General features: G+C 39.7%; 1 protein-coding gene across 10 annotated transcripts in view; it reads right to left on the bottom strand.

The window, feature by feature from the left end:
• The window catches only part of Cep112 (centrosomal protein 112), a 350,152-nt gene that overhangs the window by 36,658 nt on the left and 285,788 nt on the right, over window positions 1-27,706 (bottom strand). For 9 of the 10 annotated variants that reach the window (XM_069993124.1, XM_069993126.1, XM_069993125.1 and 6 more), the window contains one exon: window positions 774-863. In XM_069993124.1, coding sequence (XP_069849225.1) covers window positions 774-863 — 90 coding nt within the window. Of the gene's footprint in view, window positions 1-773; window positions 864-16,872; window positions 17,132-27,706 lie in introns of those variants that run through there. The other variant, XM_069993131.1, reaches the window with a different exon arrangement.

Below are 27,706 nucleotides of genomic sequence, written 5' to 3'. Positions count from 1 at the left end.
ACATATATTAAATTTTTTACATTCAAATTAAAAACATTTTACAAATACTAAAATTAAAAAAATGTCAGAATTACCATTCTAAAATAATACTGACCATTAGCTATTGCCCTAGCCATATTAATCTGGTTTGTGTTACATTCATTTTATTAACAGAATGAAAAGAAGAAAATTTAAGTAGAAACATGACTTATGCTTTTAAGTAAAATACTATCCATTAATCTTAAACCACTGACACAGTGGACACTTGTTGGCAGCCTACCTAACATTCATTTCTCTATTTTTTTATATCTTTCTTTCTCGTCTAGTTCTGTCACCAGGAGATCATTCCTGATTAGCTTTAGGCTAGTTTTGGTATTATCAGTTTCCATTCCTGTGTATGTGACTGAATATGTAGCTGCTTTGGCCAATGAGATATGAAAGGATGTGGGGGAGTAAGGAAAGCTAACCTATTGTTCAGAATCCAGAAACTGGCCATCCCTTTTTGCTCTGGATTTGCTACCCTGGGCAGGACGCACAGAACTGCTGAAGCCATCTTAGAGTGGCTTTTAGAATAAAGAGAGCCAGGAGGTAGAGCCACAAGAATGCCAGACACTCAGAGCCAGACTCTGTTCTACCTCCAGCTATTTTGTTCTAGGCAGTAATATGTCCCTTTATTCTTTATGGCAACCATAGAGGGGCATTCTGTTACTTTCAGGTAAAGAATGCTAGTTGACACAGGAATGCATCAGCTTCTAGACCTAGAGAAGTAAATAAACAAGGAGAGAAAGGTCTACCTGTTCCTGGGACTCCAGTTCTTTGTGCTGAAGTTTTCTTTCTGCACATCGCACCTGACTAGAGCGGTTTTCAAGTTCATCTTGTAAAGCCTGAAACAGGGCAAAGTAAACATACTGACATCAAAATTTAGCATTCTTAAAAAGAGTCATACTGTTGGGTGCTGGTGGCTCACACCTATAATCCTATCTACTCAGGAGGCTGAGATCTGAGGACTGAGGTTCAAAGCCAGCCAGAGCAGGAAAGCCCATGAGACTCATCTCCAATTAATCAGAAAAAGCCAGTAGTGGCACTGTGGCTCAAGTGATAGAGTGCTACCCTTGAGCAAAATGACCTTGAGGGCTAGCACCCAGATCCAGAGATTCAAGCCCTAGGACAAAAAAAAAAAAAAAAAAAAAAGGTCACCACATGCAGTGCCATTGTGGCATTAAAAAGACCCCAGACTCTATTATACTACTGTTTTCCCAGAGTTCAGGCAAATAAAAGGAAATTCTATGTGTTAGGCCAAGATGTGTTGTGCCGATATTCCCAACTTAGACCACAACCATGTAATAAAGCATGAACTATTGTAAATTAAAATAGGCCTACCATATACCGGTACACTTCCACCCTGAAAAGCATGGAACACATAGAAATACTTTCTGACTAACAGAGCACCCTCCAAAATTATAAAACTATTATAGTAAACTTAGAGGAATCACTTTAATAACTCAGAGGAGATGATCAGGAATTTAAAGAACCTGTTAGGAGTGGTTGGTGATAAATTTTTGGTTGACAATTTGCTGTTGGGAACAGAATACTCAAATAAAAAGCCATAAAGATCTATAATTATCAGTGAATCAATTAGTATTTTAAGTAAGAAGTAAAGTACAGCTGTCAGATGCCAGTGTCTCATAACTGTAACCCCAACTACTTGAGAGAGTAAGAATGGTAGGATCATGGCTTAAGGACAGCCTGGGCAGAATAGTTGGAGAGATCCTTTCTCAATACATAGCTGGGTGGAGTAGCATGTGCCTGTCATTCCAAGTTACATGGGAGAATGACAGTGGAAGGATCATAGTTACAGGCTAAACTCAGACAAAAGTCTGTGAGACTCCATCTCCAAGGTGGGAATCTGGCTGTGGTAACATGTGTGCTTATGACCCAGGTGATATCTGCCTAAAAGTAGGCCGATCATGACTTAGACATATCACAACCAACAGAAAGCGAGGCTCTTTCCTAAAAATAATCAGTGAAAAATAGGGCTGGAGGCATGGCTCAAGTGATAGCTTGCCTATGTAACAAGTATGAAGCCCTGAATTCAGTCCATCCAAATAATTCAGTGTCATGACAGAAACAGTGCATGGAAAATTACCATGAGCAAGATGTGTAGGATGATAATAGCAAAGACACAAGTAATTCTTCAATCAGATTCACCCAGGCAATATACAGAGTTCCTGTTTTAGGTTGGAGCCCACAATAAAGTGCTCTAGATGCAGTTGGGAAAGAAAATAAATGGGTTTATGCTATAGTGAGGGAGGTGAAAAGAAAACAGTGGACATTTATCAGTAGCAGAGTGTGCAGGGCAGATGTACTGGGGAGGTGGACGGGGTGCTGCAGTTTTAAGCAGATGGACCAAGAAAGCTGAACTCAGCAAAGATCCACAGCAGGAGGGAACAAAGACCAGACAGATCTGCGGCAGAACAGTGCTTCCATGCAGTGGATAATACAGGCGTGAAGACCTTGAGGAAGCCACAGAGGCCAGTGTGGAGAGGAAACAGGGAGGGAAAAGAAGACAGGAACATGTCAGGGTTCAAGTCATATCAGACCACAAGAGGTGCCACAGGTCAGCAAAGGACTCTAAGTTTCACTGGGAGCTAGACAGGAAGCTCCTGGAGTACTCCTAGGCACTGCATTTGTGGCAGACTGGAGTTGGGGGAGGCAGAAGTAAGGAGGCAAGTGAGAAGCCATTTAATCTATTGGGAAAGGGGTGATGGAGAACTAGACTAGGAGGTGGTAGCAGCTGGTGAGGGAGATGTGGGACTCCAGATATATTCTGAAAATAGAGAGGATGGTCCTGTGGGACTGACTGCAGAAGATGAGATTAAGAGGACTCTGAGGAGTCTTGCCTGAACAGCTTGATGACTGAAGTTGGCACTACAGAAAGGGGCAGGCCTTCAGGGAGAAGTACTGGAACTCAGCCTGGGATGTAGGTTTGAAATGCCTATTGCACATCCAAGCAGACATGCTGGGTGTGAGAGCTCAGAGTTCAGACAAAATAGGTAAGATAGTACCCATGAACAGCTCATTAAATGTACTTGATGTGGAACATTCCTATAATCCCATCACACAGGAGGCCGAAGGCCAATTTAGCTTACCTAATGAGACTGTCTCAAACAAACAAGAAAAATTCTTTCAATGCAAGGCCATTTGTTTCTATCTAGATGGTGGTTCTTAGCTTTCAGGAGGGGGACACCTCTGAGCACTTACGAAAGCTTTGTGATCATTTCACTAGAGAAGTAAAACTATACTTAGGATTTTGCCTCTGATAAGGAGTTCATTGATTACCTCCAGCCCATCCATTGAAACACCAACAAGCTAAGAACTTCTAATTTAAAATGTAAGATGGTTTGAGAATAAGTTTTTGAGACTAAATGTGAGTGTAAATCTATAGTTTGAACAGGCCTGAGGATGAGCTTGGAAATCTCAAATTCTTTACTTGCCTCAAATTATGTCACGGTGGTCTCTTTCCAAAAGGATGAAAACAATTGTTTCTGTGCTTCCTGATCTAGTAGCATTTCTTTACCTTGATAGCTACTGATAAGAACTTTAGCTTCAGTGGTAGAGTGCTAGCCTTGAGCTGAATTGCTGAGGGACAGCGCCCAGACCCAGAGTTCAGGCCCCACAACCAACCAAAAAAAAAAAAAAAAGAACTTTAGCTTCTTTCTTCAGCGTAACTGGAGAGGGTGACAGTTACTGCACTGGGAGGAGTGTGTGTGTGTGATTCTCTGGCCCTGCTCTTTCCTGTTCTCTACTGCATCCTCTCATTGCTGTCACAGTGATCTTCTTAAGTCTACATCTCATCATGTTAATTCCCCAGTGAGGTGCTTCCACACTGCCCAGCACCTCCTAAGATGCAACTCCTCCTTGGCTTGGCACACACAGGAGGACCGGGCTTGACGCCTCTGTGCACCAGTGTGTTGTGGGGAGGCCATTGTGTTTGGTAACGATGGGAGCTGGTATGGATTTTATTTTTAACTCTTATACAGTATCCCGCAGCAGGTATTTTTCATCTTTGTTAGAGAGGAGATCATGGAGGCGCTGTATAGTTAAGTAGCCACAAGTAAGGTACTGGACTGGAATTTTAATATTCTCTAAGTTCAATATAGGCTACTCCATGCTGCCTCTTTCTGAGTGCCTTGTTTCTCTTTGCCTGGAAGGCCCTGCTCCATCTGCTCTGATCAGTAGTGTCATCTCCCTAACCCAGGCCAGAGTTCTGTCTAGACTCCTCTGGGCACTTATCCACTTGGTGCTGAAGAGAATCAATGAGCATGTCTGTGAGAGAGGGATGCCCAGGGTTTCTTTTGCATTCACTGAGAGCCCAGAGCCAAGCCAAATCAGTACCCAGCACACAGCTGACTCCTTGTTCATATTTGTGGAAGGAACTCATTAATATTTGAGCTCTACTACCTAAGTTATCTGGCTTCCGGCTGTCCTAATCATAGCACATTTAACTAAGGGTTATTATGTGTTTTCAAACACAGAAGCTACCTATGTTCATGATGACAAACGGCAGTGAGAACAGAGCAGGTCAGAAGAGGTAGGGGAGAATGGTTCTTGGCATGCTGGATTTAGGGAGCTGGTGGGGCTCAGGAAGCCTGACTGCGATGTCCGTGTCTATCCCCCCAAATTCAAATATGGAACTCCTAATCCCTAAGGCTATGGTGTTAGGAGCTAAGATCTTTAGGGATGCAGAAACCTGGTGAATGGAATGGAACCCTTAGAAAACAGGCCTGAGGCAGATCTTCTGTCTTTTTTACTATGGGAGGACATAGAGAAATAAAGATACCTATAGATGAGGAAACAGGTCCTCAACCAGAGCCATGATGTGCTGGTACTGTAGCCTTGGAAGTCCCAGCCACAGAAGTATGAGGAGTAAGTATGCTCCCTGTTTCTCAGAGTATGTTCCCAGAGCTGTGAGGTACCTGTCTAGTAGCTGGCACTGCTGAGGTGGGTCTGAAAGGGTAGAGGGTGATCCCACAGGGCTGCAGACAGGATGCTTTCCTGAGAAGAGGTTCTCAAACCTGCCTTTGGGAGATGCCAGCACTGCAGACCAGGCAGAGGACAGAAAGAAGCTGCTTAAGATCCAGCAGGGTTTGGCCTCTAGTGGCTCATGCCCATAATCCTAGCTACGCAGGAGGCTGAGATCTGAGGATTGTGGTTCATAGCCAGCCTGGGTAGGAAAGTCCATGAGATTCTTATCTCCAATCAACCACTCAGAAGACCAGAAGTGGTGTGTGGCTCAAGTGGTAGAGTGCTAGCCTTGAAGTGAAGAGCTGAGAGACAGCACCTGTGCTGAGTTCAAGCCCCACGACTGACAAAAAAAAAAAAAAAAGATCCAGCAGGGTAGGAGGTGGCAGGGAAAGCTGGTGTGAGGGAAATCCAGTGGCAAGAGGACTGGGAAGCAGATCAGATCTGATCGGTTCTCCAGACTCCACGTAGGGAGAGATTACTAAGTCTACCACTCTGATCAGTACTATCAAGAGAGAATTCAAAGTACATTTGCTCTTCAAAAATGTAGAACTTAAAACATGCTCATAGTTTAAAAATGTGTAACATGATCTTTTTAAGGTTAATCAGAGAAAGTTGATTATGTTTAGAACTTACTTTTATCTCTTAGAAAATCAGTTGAAAAATTTGAAAGTAACCAGTAATGTTCTACTTGCAAAAAAGTTAAAATGTATTACATGAAAGGAAAATGATAGTTTGTACTGGCAGGTGTTCCTGGATTTATATTCTAAGTGATTATTATGCTGTTAGAGTTTCAACTCAGAATCTAACATAAAGACTATGTAAAAATGACCAAAACTACTCAATAGATTTTGCTATGGATGGGAATTTGAAGTTGTAGCTTCCTCTCTCTCTCTCCTCTCTCTCTCTCTCTCTCTCTCTCTCTCTCTCTCTCTCTCTCTCTCTCTCTCTCTCACACACACACACACACACACACCTTCTAGTTTATCTGTAAGATAACTGAAGAACAGAATGTCTAATACTAGATATATACAAAGCAAACCCCAAATTAAATATTTAAACTATTTTTCTATAAAATCATGTATCATCTCTGAGCTCTGCCGTGTTAACTTGTATTATTGCTGAAAAGGCAATTCTTTTCTCTCAGTTAAACCTGCCGTTAACAACCATACAAGTCAGCTTGCTGTGGAGAGCTATGACCTTATTGACTTTCTGAGTGCTTTTTGTTGGTGTTAAGTGCAGAACAATACTTTTCAGAAAGAAGATGAAAATGACTGTAATAAGTTCTACAAGAACAATGAGCGTATACCACACTCTGTAAAGGGAAGAGACTTAAGAGATTAATTTAATGTGAAAACCATTAGAACAAATTAAACTGTAGAAGATGGTATACGTTAATGAACCCTTCAGGGTGATGAAAAGGACCTGCTGGTTAAAATACTGTGTGAGTGGCACTGTGACAGTATGAGGGCTTTTCTGTACAATAGTCAATTTTATTTTCATAAAAAGTTTTAACAGAATTCAGAGCAAGCCACTCCCTAGCTTGTAATTGATTCCATTATGGAATTACGTGGAGTTTTATTAAAAACTACTTTCCTCTTATAGTTTTGAAATTAAACAAGGAAGAAGTGATGACAGAAACATGGCTTTTAATAATGAAGAAATGAAACAAAAGCTCATTTGATTACAAAGTAGTTAAAATGTTATTTAATACATTTATGGGAAGAGAGGAATATTGTGTTACAATGATTAAGAGAAGTACAATCACATGTTGTTAGTACACAGGCGTTTGACAGAGACATTTTCAGACTTGGTGTTTTACTATGAGACCACAAATCTTTCTAGAGATCTCTGAACTTGCCTCAATCAAACTGTCCACAGAACACCTGAGAGCTCCAACTCTGTTGCCCCCTTTCCAGGGGGCTAAACCCACAAATTTGGCTTCAGTATCTAGTTCAGAGTATGTGTTTTCCAGGTTCTCACCAGAAAATACAATTTCAAATTCTTCTTTCCCATCTGCATCAAAACCTCAGCAATGGGAAATTTGGAAGGATTCATTTGCAAATCAAAACAGACTCATTAGCAGTCTATGTCACGTTCTCCAGAATCAGCTATTTTAGAAACACTGTCATGACTGAGTGACCCCCAGAGGAACATCCTCTTATTTACTGAATATCATGACTCTCTCCTTTTGGAGTGTCACACCAGTTCCTATGGACTTGAGAGGTAACACAACATCTTGCTCTGTTCTATGTTTCCGAATCTTGGCAAAAGCCTGCATCATGATGTCACTCGCCTGCCCTTTGCTGAGGAGCACAGGTTAGGCCCTTGCTTTTTTTTTGTTCGGTCTGTCCCATGGATTATCCACAGGCCTTCTGGGAAGTGGGAGCCTGGGATATCAGAGTGCTCTATTACTCAAAAGAACTTGGTTGAACCATATGGAGACAAAGGGTGTGGATTAAAACAATTCTATCTAACTATAAAACAGGGGCTGGAAAGGACATAGAGACTGAAGCTTTGGGCCTGTGCATGTGGAGCAAGAAAGGACAAGAGCTTCTGCTTGGGGGAGTGCAGAAGAGCCCAAGAGCCACTCACTCTGGCAGCTGAGAAGGGAACAAGAATAAGAAGCAGAACATTATACTAAGAATGTTGCCCCAGAAGCCGGGCACTGGTGGCTCATGCCTGTCATTCTAGCTACTCAGGAGGCTGAGATCTGAGGATCACGGTTCAAAGCCAGCCCAGGCAGGAAGGTCCATGAGACTCATATCTCCAATAAACCATTTGAAATCTGGAAGTGGCACTGTGGCTCAAGCAGTAGAGCGCTCATCTTGAGCTGAAGAGCTGAGGGACAGTGCCCAGGTAAGAGTTCAAGCCCCACAACTGACCAAAAAAAAAAAAAAAGAATGTTGCCCCAGAGGGGCAACCTGGCCAACTGGTGAGGGGTGGAAGGAGTTTTATATACATTTCTTATTATCTAAGTGTATGCTTGAAAATGGCTAGAACAAAAAGCTTCTCCCTCTACTCGAATGGAATGAAGTCACCATAGTTTGAATTTACTGTTGACTTTGGAGAAGTGAGATGATCCATTAGTCATCCCACAGGGAGGGAGGATGGCTGTGGAAAGAGTTCCTATGTACAACATTCTGCACACAAAATGAAGGATGCACGGAGTGGATGTTCCCACTGTGAATGAAGGAGAAGATAGCTGGAAAGAGAAGGCTAATTCTTTTCTTTAAACTGTGGTTCTGGGGATTGAACCCAGAGTCTTTCATAAGCTAAGCTCTACAACTGAGTTGCACCCCCAGTCTGTCTGCCCGTTTCTCTTTGAATCAGGGTTTGAATGCCAAGCTTCATGCTTGTGCCATCTTGTTTGTTGCTCTGGCACTCTACCACTTGGGCCATCCCTCCAGCCCAGCTTTTTGCTGGTTATTTTGGAGTGGGTCTTGAGGACTTTTATGCCAGGTCTGCCTTCAATTCTCTGGGACCTCAGTTACTGGCCTGGGTCAGGGGGCTCAATTTTATTCATACCTTTATTGATGTAAAAGTTATATGCAGTAAAATTAAAGACTTAATGTTTCATAATAATAGTCTATTTTCTATTGAAAACATGTTAGATGATTTAAAAGTGTCAAAAATCTGTTAACAATGATAACATCTGGATAATAACCTATCTTTCACAGAATGGTCAATCTGCTGAACAGATATGACACCTAATCTGTGACTAGAGACACTAATTATAAAAGCAAAATAAGGGTGACTCTGATTTAAACTTTGTCTTTTTCATAATGCTCACATTTAAGCAGTATTACAATTCAGTCTATAAATAGTGCTGACACTAATTTTGATGAACAAGTTTTCTTTGACATGCAAATTGACATAAAATGGCTAATATTTTTCTTTCTAATAATGCTAACTTCAAGCTAAGATAAAATGCAAATCAAAGTAATGAAACTGCTTTCTATTTTCATGTCAGATTTATAGACTATTTTTTCTTTTAGAATCAACCTTAAATGACTAAGGCCACTGTGTTAACCCACACAGGAGATTTAAATGTGGGGCCACAGAATATGACACAATGGCAGAGTGGGAATATTTTTCCTGGGTGGTCTCTCTGCTGTATAAAGGCCACTATAGCTCCTGCTTTATTATTACTTTTTAAATGTAAGGCTAGGTCTACAACAAAAGTAACAAATTTTCCTCATCTAAAATGCCATTCAAGTTTTCTTTTAAAGTGATTTAGACCTACCCAGGATGAGTAAGAAACCATTAAAAACGTTTTTATCAGTGATTGTAATAATGAAGAATTGGTTTATACAGATTTAAAGCAAATCTGAGCCACAGTTTCTGTAGGCTAATGTATTCACAACAGTAATTTTTTTTCTTTATGGCTTACATGCAAGTTTTTAATCCCTCCTCCACACATTCTAAGCATATACTTAAAAAAAACTTTCACAATCAGTTTCTCTTGTGATACTGGTGTGAAGAAAAGGAAGCCTTTGGAGCTTTTAACCCAATGCATACTTTATTTTTCAATGAAGAAGTTGCATTTGAATGTGAGCTCACTAGGCTACTGACAACTAAAAGGCAGAAGTATTATAGTCAATACAAAAAACAACAGTAGTAGTGCTTTTTACTAAAGAACAAGAACATTTTCTTTTTTCCCCTTCTCTCTCACACATCTATTTTCAGTCCTTTAAAACTCCTGAAGGATTTCCCTTTAAAGTCCTAAAAATGTACTTTCTAAAACAAAAAAAAAAGTTTGTGTTTCCTGATCTGACAGCGCTTCCAGGAAAAGAAATCATGTTATTTGAAGACTTTGAAGATCTAAGGAATCTGGAATCTCCTAATGCACCTTGTTAATGTTTCTCTAGTCTCACAGAGACCATCTGATATTACCCACGTATCCTCCTAAGTAGCCTGTCTATTTCTACACAGGAAGTTCAAAGCACTTCAGACAGCTTCACTTGTGAACAAGTTCTTATCTTGGGTGGTAGAAATCACGGATCAAGTTCAAGAACCACAGCTAGGATTTTTCAGTATCATAGAGGAATGTCCTCATTTGGCCAGTTCAGTCTTTGCAGAACAGAGTGTAAACTGTTTAATCTGTACAGAATACTGTGCTTCTACACAAGCCAGGGAAGAGTGAGGGCCCGTGATTCATTCAGTTCAATTCTGATTTTCTTAACACTGCTTCCCACTGCAGCAACACTCTCCCTTGAGCCTGCAGCATCTTTCCAATTGTCTTAAGAGACCGTGAAGTTCCCCCTATTAAAATTAAAGTCAAGATTCATTTCTATCATGAAACACTTCAAATCAGGATGGGAGAAAATGCCTTTCTCATTCAATCTTTGTGTGCCTAATATAAAAACATGCTTGTATATGTTTATATTGTGATGTCATTTGACTTCTTTTTCCTTATTTTAGACCATTAGCTTCTTACGGGTAATAACCCCCACCGCCCCACTTTGGTGTAATGTGCTGTGTCCTGCTCTCAGGGATCCACGCTGTCTTGGTTGGTCTTTTCAACCACTGTAATTTCAAGCACTGTAATTCCTGAACCAGACCTCTATTTCCATTCCCCCATGTTTTTTAATGGATCTCTGAGATGCTTGGTAAAGTGTTATTTACCATACAATAATAGGTATTTATTGGTAAAACCAACTAATTATATAAAGATCAAGATGTCATCCATTTAAAATAGTCAGGGTATTCCCACTAAAAAATTTCATCTATTTTTCCCCTCAAACTGCATTTCCTCTTACTCAGACCCCAGATAAAAATAATTGAGTTTCACCTTGTGTCAGAGTGGGGACCCTTCTGGTTTTCTTAGGATAATATACCTAACAGTGTCCTCCTTCTAGCTCCACGGACCAGGTCCGGCTGCTGATGTGTGAGGCTGTGTTCCCTCCACGTGCACACTGGCCAGGCTGCCTTCCCTGTGGCTCCTCTCGAGAAGGGCTGCAGTGCTTTTCGCACCGTATTGGAGAATAGATGGAAGAGATCCTGACTGGCCCTTCAACTCTGCCACTTATTCTAAGATGGCCACATATCTTTTCGTTGGTTTATTTTTGTTTAGGATGGCCATAGTTCTCAAATGTACTCTGCTCATATTTCTCTCATATCAGCAAAGTCCTTCCTCCTCTGGAACCTGGTTTTGATTTGTCATACTTTATGAGTTTTGTTTTCTGTAAAGTCAGCCATGGTCCTTTCAATGTGTCTGTTACTATGGTCCTTTATGAGACCAGTGGCCTTTCCCATGTGGTCATTTTCCTGGATCTCTGTCGTCAGACCCCTCTCCTTTAAAATTTTTTTTCTCTGACATCATCTCTTCTTTTTCTCTTCTTCCTCCTTTCCTGTTGTGGCCTTCTCCTCTGCTCTTGTCAGTCTCTTAGATCTGGCATGGTATGCACATCACAGCATCTAGCTTTCTTGAACCATAGACAATGACAGCATTATTGCTAACTAGGGCTTGTCTAACACTTATTTGCACAATCACTGCCTCATAAACTCCCTATTTTGGCCTCTCTGTCCCTTATGCACTTCTGTATCATCTCAAACTTATCAAGTTCAAGAGCAAATTAATGACATTCCCTCAATACTTTCCCTCCCATTGTCATAATCAATAATATAACCATTCTTCTAGGCACCTAGGTTTAAATCTCACAGTCATGTACAGGTCTCTTTACTCAGTCTTCAACTCTTCAATAGTTATCCAGGTTCCTTCAGTTTTTATTTGAAGCATCTCTCATCTAGGTCCACACCTTTTCTGACTTTCCATGGGTATATGACTTTGAATACCAGGGGGACAAACTCAAGGTTGTCATCCTATATGCTTAACTGATTAAAGTTAAAGTCTCCAGTTAGCTTTAAATCCCTTCCTCAACTAGGTGCATTTGTCCACTTGGACTTCTTTCATACAGTGACCAGGATACTACTAGTTTCTGTGTCAGGTACTGAGTGAGGGACAAACACTCGATCTGCTTTCACAATACCCTCTGTGTGGAAACAGCATCTTGTAAGAAATAGCTAAGACTCACGGAGGTTTCTCTAGGCTGCCCAGCTGGAAAGTTGTACTGACAGCAGAGAGGAAATGGACAAAGGTCAGCTTGACCGGGAAGTGGGAATGGAGGTGGAGTGGTACTGGGGCTTCTTGGGCACCTGCTACTCCTGGTCTCCCAGCCTCCACCTTTTTGCTTCCAACAGACGTAGTACAGCTCTGCTTTGTGAGTCTTTTCTAGAATTTATCTCTCCTGCATGTGCAAATGTCTCCTTCCTTCAAAAACCCTCAGTGACCCAAAATACTCTGGGTTTTCTTTTATGGCACTTAATCTTATGGGAAAACAATAAAATAAAATGTCTTTTTTTTGTGCCAGTCCTGGGACTTTGTCCCTGAGCTTTTTTTTTTTTTTTTTAACTCAAGACTAGCATTCTACCCCTTTACCACTCTACCACTCTTCCACTGACTGCCCAGGCTGGTTTCAAACCACAATTCTCAGATCTCAGCTTCCTGAGTAGCTGGGATTTCAGGCAAGAGTCATCACTGCCAGCCAAAATATATCTTTGTGTTATAGATACAACAGTAATAATGAGGTCAATGGCTTCTTAAACATGTGATTTGCTAAAACAGGTTGAATGATATCCTTCAAGAAGATTTTCTGAAGTGCTAACCACAGGATAATGCCATTTTTTTTGGGAAATGAAGTCCTTGTAGATTATAGTTAGATAGGGTCATACTAGCTTAGAGTAGACACTTAATCCAACATGGCGGATGTTCTTACAAGAAGACTGTTAGGAAAAGATTGACAATATGATTAACTAAAGTAGAGATTGGAATGCTACGTTGACAAATCAAGAAATACTAATACTTTCTGGGGTCAGGTTTGGTGGAATACAGATATTCAGGAGGATATAGGAGGCTTGGGATCTAAAGCTGGCTGGAAAAGTGTAAGACACTATCTAAAAAATAAAGCAAAAAAGGCTGAAAGTGGTAGAGTGCTTGCCTAGCAAGCCTTTAGAAAGGCCCAGAGCCTTTAGAAAAGGGAGGGTGGGGAGAATTTCTGGGTAACACTAGAAGCTAATAGAAGCAAGGAAGGATTCTTCTCTAAAGTCTTCATGGGGATTCCTAGGCCTTCTCTGATCTTGAGTTCAGACTCTGGCCTCCAGAACCCTGAGACAACAGCTCTCTCTAGCTTTTGGGTCTTCATTATGTCAGCCCCAGGAACTTATACACATGGAAAGAAACTTTCCTTGTTTTACAGATTTTCTCTTGAAGCACACACATATGTAAGCACACACATACATACACAATTTTTTTCCTATTGCCATATTCTACCACACCTTGTTCTACCCATGTGCTGGCCAGCAATATACTCGCTTCAAGAAAATCTGGAAAACAGCCTTAGGGGAGCATTACTACTTCTGTATTTATTCATTAGCATTTCTGTAATTTTTTGTACATGGTTGTAATAAGTGTTAAAGGAAGGCATCCCAATATACTGATTGCCTGTTCTTGGAGGGAGAAAATTCTGGGATGGAGAGGTAGAGAACTAGTTTCCTACATCCTTGCACACAGAGTGGAAATCATCTATGCCAGATAGTGTTTTTCTTTTTTTAACCTTAGTATTCTGTGATATCTGGAGCCCATACTTACGAAGGAAGAAGTTTAAAACTTTCCATTTAAACCACTTAGAATGAGAGGATTTACAAAGATCCTGTTTAATGTTCAGCTGACACGTTGTCAAAAACATTTATCATGCAACCTTTTGAAGTTTCTTCCACTCCTTTCTAGTTATTAAAGCTCAGATTGCAGTTAGTTATCAACAACAAAGCGTACACATGACAGTGTTTTTATAGTCAGTCGTTTAGTTTGATTTCTGAACTACTAAGCAAAATTCAGTTCTCCTGATCAGAAAAATGATTAGTGACCTAGTTTTTATGCTGAAAGTATCATGCAGTTGATTTCTGAGATCATTTCTATACAGATCTAGAGAGAATGTAGGGAACTTTGGATATCACATTTCACTGTTTTATGATGCTCCAACTTAAATGTGCCACTTAAAGTTAGGCTGGAATTCTTCCAGTGCAAATGAGAAAACAGTGACCTACATCACTGAGAAGATTTCTCTGGCAATGTAATCCCTAATGTAAATTTTAGATTGAGACTATGCTCCAGTTCATTTTTTGGTTCCAAGAAGAATCAAAACTCTTTTCTAGATAAAGCAATTGAGTGATTTTAAAAAAATAAATTGTATTAAACATCAAATGGAAGGCACAAAGTTGGGTCAGACATGAGCTCATCTATTAAGGAGCTGACACTATCATAGAAGGTATGTGGTAAGGATGGGAAGCAGAAGAGCACAGTAAGTGTCTTACATGGCCAATTGAGAGAACAAAAGGAAAAGCAAAGAACAGAGGAATAAGGTCAAAGGCATCACAAGGAAGGAAACAGATAAATCCAGAATGTGGGACATTCTACAGGGCATCTGACCTGCTTTTCTGCAAGCTGTCAATGGCATGACACAAAAGCAAAGAAAGATATGCATTAGATTTAAAGTTATAAACGATGTCAAATGCAGTATCTGCATGCTGATTAGATCTGATTCAGACAAATAAACCATAAAATAGCATTTTAAAATTAGTTTAGGATGTCTAATTATAAAACCGATACTAGATAATGCTAAAAGATAACTCCTAGTATGACAATGGGGCTGGGTCTGTGGAGACAGTGTCCATGTTTTCTGTGAGACATTATAAAATACTTGTTGAAAAATGAGATGCTCTCTGCAGTTTCCTTTAAAACGTTTTAGCAAAGAAAAAGAGGATAGGCAAATATAGTCAGATCTTGACAGTTGTTGAAGTGGGTGATGGATACAGTACTATTTTCTCTACTTCAGTAATGTTTCAAGTTTCTTTCAATAATAAAATTGAAAAAAGCTACAAACACGAAAATGACATGGAGGAAAAGTACAATGAGATCAATTGCTGAGAGAAGTGGCATTTTGGGAGAGCCTTGAATAATAGCTATTATTTTGAAAGGCATAAGTTGGGGAAAAGGTAGAACTTGCAAAGGTAAGAAAGAGGCAAATGGAATGTGCTAAGCAAAGATGGTACAGTCTGTAGAGCAAATTAGAGAGGCATGGAATGGCATTTGACCTGGTTCAGAGAAGACAGTCATACTAGCTTTGTTCCTACCACATAACTTGTACATTCTGTTCCATCTGGAGTACAGTTTTGCTACCTTACGCATAATCACATTCCTTTACACATCCATTCCATCGCAGCCCCAACACTCAGCTCACAGCAACCTTTCCCAACAGGCCTGCTGTGGTCCTCCACTGAAACATGTCTATGCTAGGCAGCTCCCAGCAGGGCTATGTTTTTACATTTATCTGATTGTCATCTACAGTTCTATCAAGCCATGTTTATATGAATACAGGGACTGGCTTTTGGTTTTTGACACTGAGGAACTTTAAAGACCACTAGTTTAAAATGGCTATTCTCCTAGGAGATAAAGCTCTTTGAAGAGTAGAACAAATGAGTGTTATTTATGAATCTTAATATAAGCATACAATAATGAGCTTGAACATCTATGCTCCTAAATACATAGAAGAATTACAGTAATGGTAGCATCTAAGTTGATTTGTGCTGCTCTTTTAGGATGCAAATTTCTAACTGTATTTTTTTTCTTTCTAAAAGATGTTTTATCACGCGAGTTAAGAGATTGTAAAGGATTAAAACTCTTTGAATTACTGGATTAATCTTCATTATTGCCAGAAAGGTAAGGCACTATTTCCTTCAGTGCTAGTGGTACACAATGAACACAAGTATCTTTTACAAAGAAAAAACAATATTTTAACACCTTTCAGAAGATAAAATTCCTGCAAGGGAAAGCAGTACTTTATGAATTATACAAGAACCAACTTCAATAAAAACTCTTATCACATTTAATGTAGGGATACAAATACTCAAAATATATTTTGAAGCAAGCTGGTCCTTGGCAGTAGGGCAAAATTTCAACACTTTCGTTGAAAATTTGTCCAACCTTAATTTTCCATCAAAGGCTTTCCTTTACTAATAAACAATCCCTGTAACTAAAACCATAAGGCTAACATGGATTCTTTGACATGAACTGCCACAAAGCAAATACCTAAAACTTAAAATACAGTATTACCTTCAAAAGAACAAAATTCATCTTAGTTCACTACAAGACCAGTTACCTTTGAAATAGATTTGATCTTTTGAATTAATTTATTTTTTAAGAAATGGTATTTCCTTATTGTTAATGCTGCTTATTAGACAAATTTCTGGGTAGCTAAGGCCAATCAATCTTCCATGAGTGGACCAAACTCCATTCTAGGACTTAAACCAATTAAAAAAATTTACATTTTACTTCAGATAATAAATAATGCATGATAATTAAAGAGAAATAAAAGAGGCATCAAGAGGAAAAGCCAAGTTTCACAGTCTTTGTACTCAGATATAACCACTGTGAGTATAATGCCTTTTTACCATGTCTTTTCCTCTGTGCATATGAACCTGGCATGATGAACCCATAGGACTTGTGGAGTGTAAGCACAAAAGCCTCTCTCTCTGCCTCCCACTGTTCTTTTAATCTTGCTTAGTAGAGACAGCTCTTTTCCTGTTCCTTGCTGAACACTCAGAAAGGCGCCTTGATTTTTCAGGTTACTCTAGTCCCATGGTCACTTGAAGTTGCATACAAAGTCTTAATCCACTTAGTTCATTTTCAACAGAAGTTTGAATACTTTTGAAAACGATTTAATCTAAGGCAGAACATACCTAAAGTATTGCTGAGCACAATTCTATAATTTGCTGTCAAGGTACTTCTGTTCTTACTTGCCTATGATCCTGGGCTCTGGCCTAGACCACCTGGTGCTGGCCTTATCCACAGTGTCCGGAAGGTGAACGTAGACTGGCCTTGTGGTGTCACCTCGCTCACCCTCCTAATAGTCATATTTCTTTCCTCCTTTGGAGGAACATTTGCCTTCACCCTCCTCGCAGCTTTGGCTCCTTGCTGTAGTTCTCTCTATTCGTGGCTCTTTGCCTGCTGGGTGGCACGGTCCTCTTCACTCCCCTGGCTCTTCTGCAGTTGAGGGTCAAATAATAATTTCCCCTTGATAGAGAGAAGAATGTCTTAGCTCTAAATTAAAAGTTTATCCTGTGGCTAAAATTATCCATTTTGTCACATTGAGAAGTCTGTACTTTGGGTGTGAGGAGGAAGGGGTCTAAAAATGGCCCTAAGAAATTTGATGTTTATCTTCATGTTAAAATGTTGCTCAGAACAACAGCTCTGTCTTTAAGATATCCTTGTACCCATCTTCCTTTGCCCCCTCCATCTCTCTTCTACACTGTGGCTGATGACCTTTCCAAAATATAATTCTGATCTGGTCTCCTCCTCTGCTGAAAAATCTCCAAACTCCCAAGCATGTATCCATCCTTGCTCCTAAGGTGTAGCAATAATAGATGATGAGCCATACCCAATCCAGCAGCATCAGCATCTACATCTTCTCGTGGGTCCCAGGTAGTCTTTAGGCACAGTCAAGTATGAGAAGCACTCATCATCCGGTGCATCCTCTTTTTAGGCTCTAAGTGAAATTCCTCTCAGCAACCAGTTGTAGGAAATGGGATTCTCCTGAGAACTTGATCTGATTTTTAACAATGACACTGAGTAATGAAACCTACTAGATTTCCTTTGACCTTTACATTATGGAGGCCAGACCTAATGATTAAACCTTTTTATGGCAGTCATGTGCTTCATCAATCTTCTTCTCGGTTTCATGCTATATTCCTATTGATTTCTTATTACTTTCTCACTTACCACGTGGTCTTTATGTCTCCTGAAATACCTTTAAAATGGAATATGAATATATGGTATTTATGTATGTAAAAGGCAGCAAAGAAATGAGAAAGCTGAACAATGTCTCATTTTCTTGGCTTCCCATGCCTTAGGTGGCACATTAGTATCTGTTCTAGCTTTTCCCAGTCCAACCTGTCTGTGTGCCAGAGTACAATATAATAGACTTCCATCACAATCCTAGAGGTATGGATCCTAGAAATATCTGTGTAAGAACTACCGAAGATTTGCAGGCATGAGGCAGGAGATATGGCAGGCTGGACACCACATACTAGTCTAGATTTCTCTGCAATTTTAAACTTACTTCTTATGCTGTGCCTCTATTTTATTCTAAATGAGGGCTGTCTCTTAGATGCTTTTCTCCATCATGAGCTAGGCTCCAAAGGAGCAGCTTGCACTAACAGGTGAAAACAGAGGGCTTTCACTTAAAAATTTCCTGTAAAACCATTAAAACCACAAATGGATTCATGCAATTCGATGACAGTTAGTGAAGACATTTAGTATGTGACAGCAGGTTTGTTAGAAAGAAGAAAGGCTGGGAGGCTGGGTCCCCACGTTCTCATTCATCAGCAGTCTGTCCACAGGCAAGTCATGTGACCTCTATGGAGCTGTTTCCACCTCTTGTACCCATGCCCTGCCCTATGACCAAGAGAATTGTGCTCACTGAACACATTTTGGTTTACTATAGGAGTGGAAGCAAAATTAAAGAGAAAATTCTCTACCACTTTCCCCTACAATCCAAGGATACCTACTGCTGTGTGCCCAGGGCCCTTTCCTGCTACATCAGGGCACAGTGCCACCATCATACCAACATCTGAGCATCAGCACACTGAAAAGGAGTCTCGCTACTATCTTGCAATTAATTGGCACTGACTGCCCACTGTGCTCCACAGAGCAACATATGAGATGCTGAAAATGAAGAAAATCAGGGCCCCTATGGCACAACTGTGATAAGTTTTTCTAGTGTTCGTGGATATGGCATACAGAAGATGAAGCGTAAAACAGGAAATGAGTACCTTCTATCTACTTCTTTCAGGTCTCAGAGGAGACTGAAGTATTCTGTATTTAAGCAGCCTGGAGAAATGATGTCTGATATTGTTTATCTCTCAGGAAGGAATGATTTCAAGTACTTTTAAAATATGGCATATTAAAACTGTTTACAGAAATAACATAAAATGGAACAGGGATAGCTGCACCCATCCATACTGTGTCGTTAGTGCCTTCTTCCATCTGCCTGGCGAAGCCTAAGCAAACATGTAATTTCTGCTGTGCTGTGGGGCGTCAAAGGGTTTTGAGCAACAACAAAAAGAACTTTCTGCTTTCTCACCAGCAAATGTAAATAGTGACCAAAATAGTACTAGAAAGAAAACTGGGCTAGAACTGTCTGGGTCCTGCTCTAATTTTCACTTTAAATGAGAAGATGTGAGCAGGTTTGTCTTCTGTGTAGGCGGGTACTGGAGGAGATACTCAAAGGCAACGACTGCATTAGGCAGCATAGAATCATAGTGAAGCTTGACTCCATGCCCAAATCTATGGCAAGATAGCATTGGATCAGGGAGGAAAAGAACTGAACATACAGAATATGAAAAGGTATATGTAGCTAGAAAATAAATGGGAAACACATTCAAAGTTTAACACACTAACCACCCCAACTACAGTCATGGCCTAAAGTGTACCAGATATGCAGACAATTAGAATTTATGATAGAATTAAAATGATTATATAGGCTTCTAAAACTGCTGTTCTTATTTTGGGCTACTACAAGCCCAAATCTGAAAAAGAGACAAATTATATTAACTTTAGAAACAAAAACATAGGAAAATCTAAGTATATCTCTCGTAGGGAAACCTATACCATTTGAAGAACAATTTAGAAGCTATTTTAAGCACTATACCAAATTGTACTGGCTCCTTCAGAACAGACTCAGGAGATGGCAAAATTCAACTGCATCACGAATATAGCTCATTTATCCCTTCATATTCTTTATAAATTACTATTTTTCTTCCATATAGAGTCAATCCACTTTCTTTTTTTTCTAAGTTCATCCCTCAGGAGTGGAGAACACCTCAAGGACTTCTGCTTTCTCACTTAGTCACTCTTTGTGCTCAGCAGCTTATTGGTCACCCTTCTATATTAGACAGAAGTGTTTGTACACACTTCTCTAAATAAGCCCCACTCCTAAATTATACATGCACCCTGCAATTCTCTTCAAAATAGATGTGATGCTTCTCAAGAATGTGATACTCTGAGCCCCAATCATAATCTTTCTCTACTTTCATACATACATGTGCACATATATTTATGCATATCTCTCTCTTTATATAAATATTTGTATACATGCATATATAAATCCTGCCTACAGCATAGATATGTAACATTTTAAGTTCTACTTGTTACATCTAATTTGTTTTAGGTCATGATAAGCTAACTGATCAAAATGTAAAAACATCAACAAATCAAGATATTTTAGGATTCGTTTGGTTCATATGATACAAATTGTAATTATTGGCTATTTAGGTGAAGATGACTATTTGTTAATAGTGCATATCCTTGTCCCTGGCACTCCTATTGGTGTCTTCATCTCTTCTCTTCTGAAAACTTCAACTTCACCTTGATTTTTTTAACTCATTCTACTGATACATCATGTATATTGTATTACTGTTTAGAATTCATAAATGTCTGGAATATTAAATCAAGTAGTACAAAATTCTGGTAAAAAGTACAGCATTATCAATAGTTTATATACAAGAGACAGGGAGGGGGCTGGGAAGGTGGCTCAGTGGTAGAGTGCTTGCCTTGCATGCCTGAGGCCCTGGGTTTGATTCCTCAGCACCACATAAGCAAAAAGCAAAAAGCCGGAAGTGGCGCTGTGGCTCAAGTGGTAGAGCACTCGCATTGAGCTGAAGAGTGGAGGGACAGCACCCAGGCTCAGAGTTCAGGCCCCACGACCAGACCCAAAAACAAAAAACAAACAAACAAACAAACAAAAAAAGAGACAGTGAGTTATTTAGGCATCATCTATTGTGGCTGATGCTTTAGGTCTAAAGGAAGAGGAGAGCAGGTGGGAGCTGGGCCATTTGGGTAGTGGGGAGCAATGGTAATATGAGGATTGGATCTGTAGAGACATGTGGCAGATTTATCTGCTTTGTTAACAGACTAAGGAGTTGGAACAGAGTAACAAGACGACTCAGGAAGAGTCCAGGAGAGAAGAAGTAAGTATGAAATGGCCTGAGGTAATGGCAATGTAAAGGAAAGGACTAATGTAGGGCACAAAAACAACTGATGCAAAGAAGATGAGGGAGGAGTAAAGTCCACTAAGAATCTCAGGCTAGTTTAAGTCAGGTGTAGTAAGAGTAGGGAGGAACTCTGCTAAGTTCCACATCTCCAGAGCCTGCCCATATAGATCCATCTGTTTCTTTTTTGTTTAAATTTTATTTTGTTGTAAAGATGCTGTACAGAGGGGTTACAGTTCCATGAGTAAGGTAATGAGTACATTTCTTGTTGAGCATTGTCACCCCCTCCTTTGTTTTTCTCCTACCATCTCTTCCTTCCCTCACCTCCTCCCCCCCACAGTTCCCCTTCACCCCCACACCTCCACGATCCATCTATTTCTTTTGGAACTTGAGGGGAAACTAGGGTCAGGGGTTCAAGTTGCGATTAATGATGAAATGGGAGGGAGGGATGAGTTTCATAACAGGAAGAATAGAGAGAAAAGTATCAGAGAGGTAGGAGCTGAAGAGAAGAGTGCCAGTAAATGTGGCATGGGGGAATTTTAAGTGTAAAGTGGAATCTGAGAGTTCAGGAAGTTCCAGGAGGTGTCTGCGGGAACTGAACACAGCTCAGAGGAAGTGAGGGATTCAGGACGGTGTCATCCTTGTCAACACAGCCATCATCTCAATAACAACAACCATTACTATTATTACTGCTGCTAATCCTAACAATATGTAAGAGGAAATAAATCACTTCTAAGAATGTGGCTTTATGGTTGGTAGATGAAATTCAAAATCCATTGTTTCATTTAACAGAAATTTACTGAGTATTCAGTATTTGCCAAGTCCTAAACCGGACACTGGGTATGAAGCAAAGAACAAGACATGACTGTGTGGTGAGAAAGTAGAGGGTACAGGCATGACCTTAGTCTCAAGTAATCAGTCCAAGGTGGAGCTACCCACAGTCAAGTTTTGTTTGTAAGAAAGAACCGAACCTGAAAAAAGACCATTTAACTGTTCTCTGTCCAAAATATTATGCTCCACTAATTGTAATGTGAGAACCATCAAAATTTATAATAATGTTTCTGTTGGAAAATGTATTCAGGGTTGGGATACGGTGTACAGGATACACATCTTTCCTTGGAAGTCTTGGTAGGGAAATAAATTCAAAATGGAGAACAGAAAATGAGAGCGGGACTATGAGACTTTGAGAAAAAAAAACAATAAGAGAATGAATTTGCAAAAGGGTATTTCAGGGGCTTGTGAGATTCTGAGGACTTTGCTAGCATATGCTAGAGCAAGAATGTTATCAGGTCTGGGTTCTAGAAATTATTCTTTCCATAACCTTTAAATAAAAATTACATTTTGAGCCTCCAGAAGCCCAGGAGGCTCTAAACAATACTGCAAACTATTCAAGCCTAAAAACATTTCAACTGTAATAAATTTATGTTTACATGTTCTGTTAAAAAATTTCCTAGAAAAATGTTAACCTTCATGACTGGGCCCTCTCATTGGGAAATATAATTTACTCGGCTAAAAAAATCTGTATATTTTAGGACTTGTAACCACATCAACACTTAAAAGTGTTTGCTATAAATTTTAAAACCAGCCCTGCCCCTGCCTGAAACAGCCTTTTAGTGGATGTCACGTGCCCGAGGCCGGCGGCCGAGCGGGCAGAACACAGCACGCACGTCCTTCCTCTCATCTACATGACTGTCTCAGACAAACCAGTGAGGTGCAGAGAACTCCAAAGGGATCCTGGAAGCATAGCAAGGTTTAAACTTATTTGCTGGTTTGCAGAAACAACATGTTGTGACTGTTGTCCTTCTGTTGTATCTTTCCTTTTGGTGTACAGTTTCTCCTCTCTACTTTGGATTCTGGCTTTGTGATGCTGAGGTTTTAATCTAAAGGAATATATCTGAAAGTACTATTTTTTTTAAGTGAATGTCCCCAATATACAAGGCTTACTTTATAGATGCTGTGAAATAAACACAAAGCACTGCTTTGAAAAAAATATATTACTCAAATCCTCTTTTTCCAGACTCTCACGACTTTGGAGTTACAACTTCCTTGAATATTACAGTTTTCTTGGAAAGAACACCTAGAGAATTTGTGCCCTAGTGGAGGTATGGGTTGCTCAGGGTGAAAATGTTTGAAGGGTTCCTGACTTCTTTGCCGGAAAGAAATAAAAGCAGGGAAGCTGCCTCAATGGTCTTGTCCGTTGACTATCATTCAGATGGCAGGCCCACCCTTGGGGGTAAAATATTTTTCTTTGACATTGCTTGACAACTGATCTCTATTAATATAAAACTGGACTCATCTCAATTATCCACAAGCAAACATACCTGCTAACATATTAAGTGCCCTCATGCTTAACTGGAAGTCACATTCCTTATTTTAATTTCAGTCACATCTTTACTGATTTTCTGTAGAATATAACACATGATCAAGTTTTGGCACAGGTTCTCTTTCAACTCACCCCACTCCTTCATGAAATCCTTAGCTTGATATTTATTTCAGCAAAAGCAAGTATTTCTTAAATTCTCTTGGCTTCCTTTGGGGAGAGTTTAGTTTTTTTTTTTTCCTTTTTCTTCTGGTGAGGAAGAGACTTTGTTTATGCTTATTGAAATAATGAGAGGATTTTTTATGCATGATGTTTCAACATGATGTTTTAAAATTTGGATTAACATCATAAGAGGTAAAGAAAAAGAATTCCAACTCTGTAGAGTTTCTAGATAGTTTAGGGACTGATAATTGAAAGGGAATAGACTAGAGAATGTTCTTATCTTGGGATAAAGCCTGAAAGTATGTCTATTCCCTTAGCCCTAAAATTTTTCTCAGAAGTTTCCACATGAAGAATTCAGAAAAACACTATTAATAATTTGCCTCAGAGAGGCAAAGCATAGGGAAGAAAAGGATAGCAGGGAATATGGGAAGTATAAAACTTTGGGGTATTTGTTTTCTCCGCATGTGTTAACATACCATTTAAAAAGTGCTTTCTAGAAGGAATTATGTTTTCATTGTTCTGTATATTCTACAAAGAATGGGCCCTGGACCTGTGGGTACGTGGCAGTAAATGTCAGGGTCTGTGCTTGGCTGATAATGGCTCTGTTCTTATGGGGCTCAGAGGTGGTGGGAAGTTCTGAGAAGCAACAGTGAACCACTGTACACAGGTCTGTGCCACAATGAGAGAATCAGAAGGCTTAGGCGCAAAGCAAAGAATAGACCTTAGACCAGTATTAGGAGGCTGGACAGAGGTATTTAAGATAGGATTTTTCTGGATGTGTTGGAGTTGAATAGCAGGAAGGGCAAAGGGAATACAAACAGCATGTGCCAGAGCTGAGGATGGGAGAAAGATTACCACACTGGAAGTTTTTGAAAGGTCAGTCATGGTGGAAGTATGGGGCAAAGAGTGGGCTGTGATAGGCAAGGCAGGAAGAAATCTTTGGAAGCCTGGATTCTCAGGGCTATGAGGACCCAGTGAAGTAAAGGCAATTCTGGATGTATGTAGAGAGGATTGGCAGGGGCAGCCTGAATAGATTGCAAAGGGCCATGCAGATACGGAGATGAGGAGTCTAGATGGAAAGTAGCATGCTGGATAAGAAACAGCTATGGGAATAGAGAAAGGAAGACAGGAAGGTAAGGCCTAGGGTTCTGCTTGATCAAATGCTGGACATGGACATGAACTGCACTTGGGGAAACAGGGCATCAGCAGGTTTAGGAAGCAGTTTCAGTTTTGGATATGATGAGCTTCAGGTTTCTGTAGAACATTTTCAATACTCTCTATTTATATTCCAGAAGCTTCCTGAAAGGTCTAGAAAACAGCTCAAGAGAAGTACCCAGATAGGTGGTAGTGGATGAGATGGCTTAAGTAGGATTGTGGAGAATAATCACGAGGAAGGTGAGACAGTTTGGGGACAAAGAGACAAGACCTTATTTATAAGGTATTTCTTTGTTGCTTTGTATGTCCCTCCCCCATGGTATAACCCCTGTTTTCACTGTATTTGATGTTGGTATAATTTGTGGAGGGGAAGGTGGACCCATTACAACAATGAGATGTACAAGACGTTATGTTGAAAAACAAACTTTGTAACTTTGGCGTGTGTATGTGTGTGTGTGTGGGGGGGATGGGAAGGGATGGTAAGGGGAAACAAAGGAGGAGGCAACAAAGCTTGATAAGAAATGTACTCATTACCTTTCCCATGTAATTGTAACCTTTCTGTATGGTATTTTCACAATAAAAATAAAAAAGAGACAAGACCGACTTTGAAGGTGACAAGGAAGAAGAAGGGAGTGTGTTCCATTGTGTCACATACTTCCAGGACCAAGCTGACAGAGGGCTCTGTGGACTTAGCATCAAGGATATAATCAGCAACCCCAGGAGCTGACAAGGACAGAAGCAAGACTATAAAGTAGAAAGAAATGGTAGGAATGAAGGATAGAGAGTAGTTAGAGAGGAAATGGCTCTATTGAATAGGGCCTTCTTGTGGGGGGGGGGGTTCAGTTTTACACTTCTGTACTGTAGTACTTAATAAGTAGTAGACATTGTACTAATTTTTCCAAGCACTAATTCATTAAATTCTCACAGTTCCTATGAACAAATGAATTTACTATTCTACATTTAGAAGTGTGGAGAGTAAAGTCACAGAAGGGTAAGTTAAGTCATCTGAGACCATATAGTTTCTAAATGGGGGAGCCAGGATTTGGACCCAGGCAGTCTGGTTCCAGAATCCATGTTATTAGGCCCCAGTCCTCTCTTTATTGCAACACATACAAGATAATGTAAGAGACTACTCTAAGAGATGAAGTGGTAGTAACATTAAAAAGAGTGGTTTCATGGAAGACTTAATAGTATGGCAGGTTGCTAAATTAATGCAATGCTGAACTTCCATTTTCTCCCTACTGTGCTAGCATCCTTCTAAAAACAAAATGTTGCTGTATTGACCCCTTTTTTTTGTACTTTGGTCATCTGACACCATAGAAATAAAGTCGTTTGAACTAAATGGACAATGAATTAAAATGAAAATAACTGGCTTTCTCTTAGAAAACAAATTCCTTATTGCAAATAAGGGAAACCATGGGACCTATGTTTCTTTGGCTTACTTCATTTAATATAATTTTTTCCAAGTCTTTCTATTTCCTAACAAAGGGGGCAATGTCATTCTTTCTGATGGAGGCATAGAATTCCATTGTGTATATATACCACATTTTCTTGATCAATTTATCTACGAGGGGCATCTGGGTTGGTTCCATATCTTAGCTATGGTAAATAATGCTGCAATAAACATAGTTGTGCTGGTAGCTTTAGTATGGTCTTGTTTGTGATCATTTGGGTAAATGCCCAAAATTGGGATTGCTGGATAAGAACTCAAATGCTATTGTTTCTAACATATTTATAAGATATTTCTTTGTTCCCCCATGGTATAATTCCTGTTTTCACTGTATTTGATGTTGGTATAATTTGTGGAGGGGAAGGGAAAAAACAAATTGTTTAAATAGGGATACAGGTGGACCCATTGCAACAATGAGATGTACAAGTCATTATGTCCAAAAACAAAGTACAACTTTGGTGGGGGGGGGGGGAGAAATGGGAAGGGATGGGAAGGGGAAACAAAGGAGGAGGCAACAATGCTTGATAAGAAATGTACTCATTACCTTGCTCATGTAATTGTAACCCCTCTGTATGGTATTTTCACAATTTTTTAAAAAAAGAAGATAAAAGAAAAAGAAAAAGAAAACAACTTTGGCATTAGAATGTTTGTTGAACCTCTACATCTAAGTGCTTGTAAGAGACCATTACGACAAACATTTCCTGCCTTTGGAGTAGATCTTTAAATTACATAAAATGTTTATAGTGATTGCCTTTCAAATCATGATCTATCTCCTAAGTTGACCTTGAAAATTTTAGTTCCAAGGACAACTAATGATAACTTAAAAAAAAGTATGAGAGGCAACCATAGCTTGCTTGAAAAAAACATTCAACTAAAAGAAACATTTCTTGGTTTACAGGAGGCTTGGCTGAACCCCACTCTAGAGCAAAGGGGAGGTTCCACTCGAATAATGAGGAAACATAGTAGATCTTGAGACTTTCCATTCATTCTAGCCATTCACGTACATTTTAAAGTAAGAGAATATTTCCATGTGAATCAGAATGTACAATGGATGAGAGGAAGATCAAAGACTAGAAGTCCTGAGTTCAAGATCTGGTGCTGCCAACAGCTACATTAAAAGGACCGGACATATCCCCTTCAAGTGGAATCAAGAATTTCATTTGTGAAATGGCAAACCAAGGTAGGGAGAGTGGGAGGCCAGATAACCAATCCTCTCAGATTTTTTTCAGCTATAAAGTCTTTTAATAAATGAAGTAATAAAGTAGAACTCTGATAACAGAGGGGGAAAAATCACATGAATCCACTGTATTTAATACTCTGTTCATTAAATCTTGACAAAAACAAACAACAGAGGAGAACACAATGTTTCAGAACTGAGATGGTAAGCTTGAGCAGAAAATTGCCATCTGGAAGAAAGAAGAAAAGCAAAATAAAAAGCCAGCTAGCAAAAATGTGACACCGGATCTGATAGAGAAGACTGCTATTTGGCACTCAGAACCAGTTCTAATGAAAAG

This window comes from Dipodomys merriami, unplaced genomic scaffold (genome assembly GCF_024711535.1).
Source record: "Dipodomys merriami isolate MVZ:Mamm:240054 unplaced genomic scaffold, mDipMer1.0.p SCAF_42, whole genome shotgun sequence".
Taxonomy (NCBI): domain Eukaryota; kingdom Metazoa; phylum Chordata; class Mammalia; order Rodentia; family Heteromyidae; genus Dipodomys; species Dipodomys merriami.
The sequence above is the reverse complement of the archived record's forward strand: the minus strand, read 5'-3'. Positions and strand labels throughout refer to the sequence as shown.